General features: G+C 57.1%; 1 protein-coding gene across 2 annotated transcripts in view; it reads right to left on the reverse strand.

Annotated features, from left to right (window-relative positions):
• Positions 1–8,971, reverse strand: part of MLLT6 (MLLT6, PHD finger containing) — a 37,550-nt gene that overhangs the window by 12,828 nt on the left and 15,751 nt on the right. For both annotated transcript variants that reach the window (XM_027908201.1, XM_027908200.1), the window contains exons 8-10: positions 5,391–5,489; positions 1,018–1,192; positions 180–274 (exon numbers count right to left, since the gene is read on the reverse strand). In XM_027908201.1, the coding sequence (XP_027764002.1) occupies positions 180–274; positions 1,018–1,192; positions 5,391–5,489 (369 nt within the window). The remainder of the gene's footprint in view (positions 1–179; positions 275–1,017; positions 1,193–5,390; positions 5,490–8,971) is intronic.

Raw genomic sequence — 8,971 nt, forward strand, 5'->3', positions numbered from 1 at the left:
GGGCCACTGGTGGGATTCGAGGCTTTATAGTCCACGGGGGAGGCGTCCCGGGCTCTCTGCTGGCTCACAGCCGAGGTGGAGAAGCGCATGATGGACCCAAAGCCGGAGAAAATCACCTTCTGCTCGAAGACGTCGCCCTTCTGCCCCTCGTAGAGCGGGGAGCAGTGCGAGGAGGACGAGGAGCTCACGGGCTTCCGGTACTTCTCGTCGTCCTGCTCGAGCTTGGGGAAGGTCACGAAGTCCTGGGAGCACTGCAGGCTGCTGCAGGAGGTACCTGGGGGGGCCAGGGGGAGGAAGGCTGGTTGGTGGTGGCAGAATTCAGCCCACGAGGCAAGAGGAGCACGGGTGCAGCACAGGGTCCTTCGCCCCCATCAAGTGCCCGAGCTGAGCCTCCCTGTGACCTCCTGGCCCTCAGGAGCTCCCCGGGAAGCACCAGCAGCAGGTTCATCCCAACTGTGCTGTGTCTGCTCCCCCCTCCCTCCCCAATCCCTGCATCCCCCAGGAGCATCCCAGGGGATGGAACGTGACAGCAGCTGGAGAAGAACTGAGCGAGGTCAGAGCAGGTGGGAGCCCTGCAGGGCTCTGCCTGAGGGCTCAGGGGAGCCCTGATGTCAGGTGTGGGCTCAGGTCTCTGCTCTCGAGCTCCTCAACCACGGCTGCAGCCTGAACCACCTACGGAGCAAGGGGCAGGTGCTGCCCAGACTGCCTGAGCACAGAATCCCTCCCTCCTCCCTCCACTCCAAACATCTGGAGCTGGTTTTCCTTGTGAGCCCGAGCAGGAGGGGAGCTGGAACACTCCTCTGCCTCCGTTCTTCCCTCTGTGCACGGAATTGGGAACAACCAGACTTCTCCCTTCCTCTGCCAAGGGGTTAAAGAGGTTGTCGTTGGCAAGGGTTGAACAGGTCTCTTTACCCACAGAGAGGAGCAAAGCAGAACATCACCACCATTCTCCCCTTCCTTCTCTTTCATCCCCACCCTCTTTTTTCTCCTCTCCCTTCTCCTTCACCCCTTCCTTACCTGCAGGCTGGAAGGTCCCGCTGGACGATGCCGAGCTGAAGCCAACCGAGCTTTTCCCGCTTCCCGTCTTCTTCCCCTTGTGGCTGCTGCCATGGCTCGAGGACTTCCTGCCTTTCACCTCCGACCTGCCGACCTCTGAGGTCTCCTTGCTCCCCTCATGGTGGCTGGTGGAGCCCTGGGCAAGGCACAGACACAGGGGGACTCACTCGAGCCAGATGTGGCCGCAGCGGGGGCTCCTTTTCCCAATTTCCCCCGAGGAGCAGGGACTGCCCCCTCTGCCCGCAAAGGGCAGGTTACTCAGGAGGGAAAGGCAACATTTCCCTCTCTTGGTGCTCAGTGGCACTGGACTTTATAGTCCCCAGGGATTACATTCATCCCATGGAAGTGCAGGAAATTAAAGAGGGCACTGCAATCAGGGCACAGCCAGCGGAGTCTCCCCGCGCCGATCAGCCCAAATAAACTCTCGAGTTTGGCTGTGATTCAAACATACATTTCGGCTTCCTCTCTCAGGTGTGCTGCTCTCAGCGCAGTCATTCCACCTGGGGGAGACTGCTCATCCTTGTGCTGTCACAGGAGTTTCCCAAAGCCAGCCCAGGCCTTCCCAAACCTCCGGCAGTAAATATTCCGTCAGAGCAGCATCTGATCACGCAGCAACAGATGCTCCCCAAACCCCAGATAAGCCTGCAGGAGACAGGGAAGCGAGGGGGATGAAGGGGCTGGCCAGATGCTGGGAAATCCAGGAGCTTGGGATGAGAGAGAGAGAGAGAGAGAAGTGTGGGAGTTCAGCAGGGGGAGAGGGGAAGGAACCGAAAACCAGATTCCCCCAGGGTGCTCACTCTGGGTTGTGAAACCTCCCCCTTCAAATCAGCTCAAAGCCAAGCCTAGGTGTTCAAAGATCACTTCTTCGAGGTATCACTGCAACCAATCAGTACTATAAATAACAGCTCTACTGTGATGGCTGCAGCCCAAAAGGTGACACCTGGGCATCAGCGAAAACACCTTCCCATTTCTTGCAAGGAGAAAGCACAACCCCTTCCTGCCACCCCCGGCTCCAGCTGACCTCTCCTTGGGGGAGAGCTGGAGGAAAAAGGGCTTGTAATGCAGACTCATGAATACCCAGATAAAAATCTATCCCCCCCCTCCACCCCCTTGTTCCTCCCACGTGGTTTAATCACTCTGCACAATGCAACAGCTGGCAGCATAACACACACCAGATGTGCCGGGAATATGAAAGACAGGAGGAAGGGAGTGGTGGAAATTGGGGTGGGAGGGGGGGGGGGTGTTGAAGCTGGGGAAGGAGGGGGGAATCTGTATTTTCTCATCACAGACTCCTGGATGTAGGAGATTAAACCTCCTTGATTTACGAGCTCAGAGGGAGCATGAAAATCTTTTCCGACTTTTCCACATGTGCCTGGGGAGGGAAAGGGGAGCAGAGCCTGGGGGGCTGTGGGAAGGCCTGAGGCTGCCCGTGGAGTCACAGGAATCAGATGGTTCACAAAGCCCTGAGCTCTCCTTCCCTAAATTCACCGGTCTGGAGCTCGGCACAAGGTGCAGGAGGGCAAGGGGGGAAACCACAGGAGGAGGCTCGTTCCAAATCCAGAGGGTGAGGAAGGGAGTGCAGGGCAAGGGATGGATGAACGCAGGGGGGGGAAGGGGGAAAGCTGAGCTGGGAAATAAATCTGAGCTGCAAAATTAAGGGAAAGAAAAAGAGGGGCTGAGCTGAAGGTGGGGCATGGACACGCTCACGTGTGGGGCTGACCTGACCTCAGGGACCTCCCTGAGAGATCCCAGACAGTTCAGGGCAGGATTTTCCCACCTCCTGCCAAACTCCATCCTAGGGACTGTTTGCCAAACAGGTCACCAGCAGATGGGTCTGTGGGGTCCTACCACAAACCCTCCTCCCCACAGAGGGCCCTTCTCAGCAGCCACTCCAGAGCCTGAATTTGGGGAAGGGCCCAAGTGCTGCGGGAGGAGCAGCGGGACAAAGTGCAACCACACCAAACCCTTCCCCTCTCCGTGCCTCGATTTCCATCCCCCCACGAGCTCCGTGGAGCTGCAGAACCTTCCAGAAGACACAGGAGGACTGCCAAGCACAACACAGCCTGGGCTGCAGGGGAGGGGGCTGCTGCCATCACCCCACTACTGATTACAGTCACGAGGGCTGCAGTCCTGCCCCCCAGGGCAGGGGGTTCTGCAGCTGGAGGGACCTGCACCCCTCTTTGCCTTGGGCACAAACAGAGCCTTCAATCCCTGGGATCAGCTTTTCCCCAGGGTGGGAATCCGTGTGTGTGCAGAACCACCAGCACACCCCACGAGAGGTGTGGGGACAGGAAAACACCCAGGGGAGCACCGAGGAACTGAGAGCCCCCCTTCCAAAACCAGGCAGGAGCCACGTTCTGATGGTCTGTTTAAAAGCAACCACGGGAAAAAAAAAAAACTGCCACCCAGAAACCTGCTGGGGGGAAAACTCCTGCCTCAGGGGGGATGAGGATGGACAGCCCAGCAGAGGTGGGCACACACCTCCTCCCTCATCCCTGCTCTCCCCCAGGGGCTGGCCCTGCTCCCCCTGCCCCTTCCAGAGCAGCTCCCGAGCTCCTCCCTCCCCTGGTAATTTATTTATGGGCAATCAGAGCATCTCTCTGTGCCTCTGGATTGGCAGGACCAGCTCCTCCTCCTCGGGGAGGCACTGATGGAATACAGGAGGGGTGGGGGAGGCTGGGGATGTGTGGGAAACACGGATTAAACTGCTTGGAGAGGGGGAAAGGAGGGAGGGTGGGGGTGAGGAACTGCAGGGCAGGGGGGATGGAGCTGCCCCTTTAGCTGTGAGCGAGCACCTCTGGTAACAGAGCAAAAATTTGGGGATCTAGGCACTAAAAAAATGCATTAAAAAAAGTAAAACACACTCTCCATTCCGAGGGTTAATAATAAATCCCTGGGGAAACACTAAACCCCTGTCAGCTCCAGCACAGCCACAGCAATTAGGATGTCCCGAATTTCAGCTTGCAGGCAGTTGAAAGCTGCCTGTAAAACTGAATTGCACCCTTCCCTCCCTGTTTTATAAAGGTCTGGCAGGACTTTGGAGGAGACAGTGGGTGATTGTCTGACAACTGCTCTCCCTGGCCAAGAGGCAGGTTTTGGGTTTCAGCTCAGCTTGAAAATAATCTTCTCGGGCCATCAGGTCCTGTCAGCTCCGTTAACCGGGGGAATCTGCTGTTCCCAACAGCCAGAGCTGAGCTGCCCTCACATCCCCACGGGGAAATCAGGGGCTGGTTGAAGCAGGGAAAGCAGGGGCAGAGCTCAGAGGTTGTTGTGCTGTCACCTGCTGCTGCTCCCACCCACATCCCCTCCTTGGCCTCACACACAACGTGGAAAATCCTCAGCAGTCCTAACCCCAAGCCCCTGTGCTGTCACCTCCCAGCCTGTCCCTGCCAGTGCTTCCTACACAGCCAGACACTGCCAGCCTGGGAATTTTCCCCTCCACAAGCCAGTCCTGCCGTGGAAAGCACAGCCCAGCCTTTCCAAGCAGCATTTCTGTGCATGAAGGGACGTTCCCAGGACAGGTTTATTTGTTCCAGCAGGAGCCTGGCCCTTGTCCTGCTCATTTACACCACAGAGCCCTGCTAAGGAGCTGCATTAATTCACATTCCCGCTCCAGAGTTCAGCTCCAAAGGTCCAAGGACTGGAGGAATGCCACTTGTTCCCTGACCCGGAACAAGTGCAGACTTGGCCTTCACCTTGCTGTGTTCAAGCTCGAGGCCAGTTCAGCTGTGTCTGTGCTGCTCCACAGGATTTGGGGCTGCCAGGAGTCCCAGAAATCCCAGAGCTGTCCTGACTTACAGCCCATGTCAGCAGCAGGGAATCCCAGGGATACACTGACACCCTGACTGTGCCCCAGCCGGGCATGGAAAAGACAAACTCCCTCAGGTGACACCTTCCCAGCAGGGAACTGGGTTCCCTCTACACCTCAGGAGCAGAAATAAAACAGGATAAATACAAAATAGAAGTCTAATAAAAGATAACAGCCCTGCCCAGGCCTTGCCTTGCTTTCCCACCTGCCCGGGCTGTTGGCAGCAGAAGAGGTCAAACCCTGGACATTTCATCTGCTCTGCGAGAGCTTCAGATCTGCACATCTGCTGCAAACCAAGCTGGCACTTCCAGCCCAATCCCTGGGGAGCTCCTCACTGACAGAAACCAGGACAGCTGCCTGGTAAATTCCCAAGGTGGGCGTCGAGGTGGGGAGAGCGGGAACGCTGCGGGTCGGGAATCAACACTAATGGACAAAAGCCCTTCCTGTGCCCCCCTGTCCTCTCCTCCCGCTGCCAGGGGGGTTCTCCCCATCCTCCCTCCCCACAGCCCCAGGCCAGGGCTGGTACCTTGTCCGTGGTGACGGGCACTGGGGCCGGGGGGAGGCTGCTGGGAGACTCCGGCCGCTTTTTGTGCTTCTGTTTGGGTCTTTCTTTGTCCTTCCGACTCTGGAAAAGAAATCAGAGAGCACTGCGAGGGTAACTTTCCCCTCTGCTGAGAGTAACAGTTGTAAGGGGAAAGAAAGGAGGGTGTGTAGGGGTGGATTTACAACCATACATTCATATCCCTCTTCCCTTCTCCACCCATCCACACGAGCCCAAGGATCCCTTCCCCCCACATCCCAGCTTCTGGTTGGAAGCATCCCACTATCTCTACCCCAGCTGCAGCCAACATCTGGAGAGCAGAATATCAACAGAAGCCCCAAATCAGTTCATGGTAAGATGATAGGGAAGGACTTAACAAGCTCTGGCTGATTTCTGGAAACCTGAGCTTCGCTCTTGCCATTTCCCCAAAGGGACTCCGTGCCCCTTTGCCCTCCCTCTCTGCCTCTTTCAAGGGTTTCCCAGATCCACCCCTGTCCAGAAAACGGGAGAACCTTGATTCCAGCACGTGCTGCACGTGCACAGGTAGAGAGGGCAGGTGGTGGAGACCTCAGGACCCACCCCAGAGATCCCCCCCCACGCCCCCTCCCAGCAGCTGCTCCGGGGCTGGCCCTGCTGACACAACACAGACTGTTTAGTTTGGTTTGTTCCTCCTGTTTTATTCTTCTCATTCTGAAACCCCAGAAATGTGGGATTCTTCAAGTTGCAGGCCAGGGAAAAGCTGGAGAAGCAGAGTCCTGCCTGCCCTGGTTTTATATCCGTCCCCCTGGGGGATGGTGGACGGGGAGGACGGGCAGAACTTGCTCCATCACACATTCCCGCTCCTTCCCCATCCTCACACTCCCATGGGGACACGCTGAGCTGACACAGGAGCTTCTCCACGCCACAGATACCAGCCAGAAGTGTGACTTTCTTCACTGGAGCTGCAGCAACTCCTGTGCCCAGTTCCAAACCTCCCAGTGTGGTCACCGGTGTGGGGACCAGGGGAGCTGCTGCTGGATGAACACTCGCATGAGAATGCAGGGCTGGGGAAAAAATCCATCCTCCCACCTCCCAGACTTATCTCTGGGGGGAAAAAAAATGCCTCTTTTTGCCTAAACTACCCTGGCATGGGTGGTTTATTCTGGAGGATGAAGTCTGGGCTGAAGGTGTGTTCAGAACACCCACATCACAAATTCCCTGGCTCTCCAGGAGAATTCCAGCACCCCCCATTTTTTTTTAATGCACATTTCCAGCCTTGGCAGTGAACGAGGAAAGCTTGAAAATGTGATTTCTGCCAACCAAGCGCCGAAAGACAAATTTAAATTAAAGCTTTACTAAAACTCATAACGTTTTAAATACTTGGGGGGCTTCTTGTGCTATAAATTCCAAGTCTCCCGGGTTTTCTGGGACAGGAAGATGGGAAAACTTGTGGCCCAGCTCATTAAAGCAGCTCCTCACAGACCACGTGCACACTCCTGTCGCAGCAATAGTTTTTAACATCTCCATCTCATTTTACAAATGGGGAAAGCAGGGCACGCAGGAGGAGAGGATTTCATAGAAAGCCATCCATAAATTCAGAGGGGAAAGGCAGGGATCACGTGGACACACATTCACAGGTGCTGCCAGTGCTGCTCAGGGAAGCCAGGAGTGGAAACCAGGGGCCAGACACCTCATCAGGGCACATTTCACCGAGTAACTCGCACAAACCTCAAACCTCCTGAACGCCACAGGGTTTATTCTCTCGTTTGCAGCCCCCAAACCCCGAGTGGGAGCTGCAGCAGGAGGGAGAAGGATGCACTGCACCATTTAATGTCACGTGTGGTGGGCAGGATGAGCCAAGGCAGAGTCAAAGCACTCTGGGGGATGACAGTGAATCTACACACGTGTGGGGAGAGGCAGGAAATGTCCTGACTGTCACGACAGCGAGGCATAAACCCCCCTCCCTCCCTCCCTCCCAGTTTTCACCACCAAACTCACACCCTCCAGCTTCAAAATCCTGCCTGGAAAAGCTTTCCCTTGCTGTCAGCACGAAGCTGGCTCCATGTGGGGGTGGGTACATCTGCCCACATCCAGCAGGAACCCTGCCTGCACCACAGGGAGCAGATTTCTGGAGTCCCATTCCAGACCCTTCAGTCAATGATCAGGTTTTCCAAAAATAAAATAATTCAAAAAAAACCCCAAATCTAAACGCTGGGGATCGAGCCCTTTTGAAGATCTGGCCCCGACTACACGTGCTGAGCAACTGCACTCAAACTGTCTGGGAAATCTGTCCCCCAGAGCCCACCCCCTGCTTCTGCTCCAGGGGCTGCTCCGAACCAGAATCACCACTCACTCCTTGCTCCTCCATGTGTTTCCCAAGCCCCCTCTCCCCTTCCACACCACCCCCCTCTCCAGGCTCTCCCTGAGAGGGACTGGGCACCCAGGAGCTCCCTGGGCTTGAGTTGTGCCCACTCTGGGTGCCCACGCTCATGTCCCACCCTCAGAGGTTCATCTCTGATATCTCTGGGCGCTCAAAAGGCAACAGGATCTGGTGAATTCTTCAGTCTTACTGGAGAAATGCAGTGTCCTGTGTTCAGACAGGCAGGACAGCCAATTCTGTTGCCCCCTGGACGGGGCTGGGCTGCCCCCAGACCATGGTGCTGGTGCGAAGGTGACAGTGCCATGGCCACGGCACTGACAGCTGGGATGTTCAGTCCCTCCTGGGTATCTGACAGACCCTCCCCCAACCCAGGCTTGCACCAGAGGCTTTGAAACCTGTGGGTTCTCTCCAGGAACCAGAAAGCTCCAAATGCTTCCTGCAGGAGCCGCAGAGAGGGGAGGGCGAGGCGAGAAGGGGGAAGCAGCACTTTGCTCCCCTCCCCAGCCCCGTCTCCCTGGCACACAGGTGCCAGGAAACTTCCAGGAAACTGCACGGACAATACAACCCACAGGCAAAGAGCCAGGCCTGCCTGGCTGTGCCATGCAGCACGAATCAGGGGAGGAGGAGGAGGAGGAGGAGGAAGGAGAGAAGAGGAAATCTCTCACCACCCCAATCTCACCTCGGCAATCCCCAGCCCAGCCCTACCTTGCGGCCACCCCGGCGTTCCCTGTGGAAGAGCTGCGGCCTGCAGGGAGGGGGAACCTGCCCCCAGCCCCAAACCTGGTGGAAAACAACCTCTCCCCAGGCAGGGTCGAGCAGCTGGGGCTTGGCACACGTGGGCACGGAGCAGGGAGCGCGGGCGCATCATCATCTGGGGGGGGCGTGACGGCCACACAAACCCCCCTTTTCGGAGCTCCCCCCAGCCCTGGAGCAGCAGGAGGATCCCAGAGGGATCTCCCCCTGCCAAAAGGGGCCGGGAGCAGCTCCTCCACCTCCGGCTCCCCTTCCCCGAGCCCCCTCTTCTCATCTGCTGGACACCGGCGGGTTGGATCATTAAAAGGAGATTGGGCAGAGGGAAGGAGGGAGGGAAGAGCTGGGAAGAGCCAAGTGGGCTCTGCTCCCTCCCCTCCCTCTTTCCCAGGCTCTCTGAACTCCCTCACCCGGTGGAGGAGGAGGAGGAGGAGGAGGAGGAGGAGGAGGAGGAGGA

Source organism: Empidonax traillii, unplaced genomic scaffold, assembly GCF_003031625.1.
Source record: "Empidonax traillii isolate 1590-97213 ecotype Southwest subspecies unplaced genomic scaffold, ASM303162v1 scaffold1655:size138967, whole genome shotgun sequence".
Lineage (NCBI taxonomy): Eukaryota > Metazoa > Chordata > Aves > Passeriformes > Tyrannidae > Empidonax > Empidonax traillii.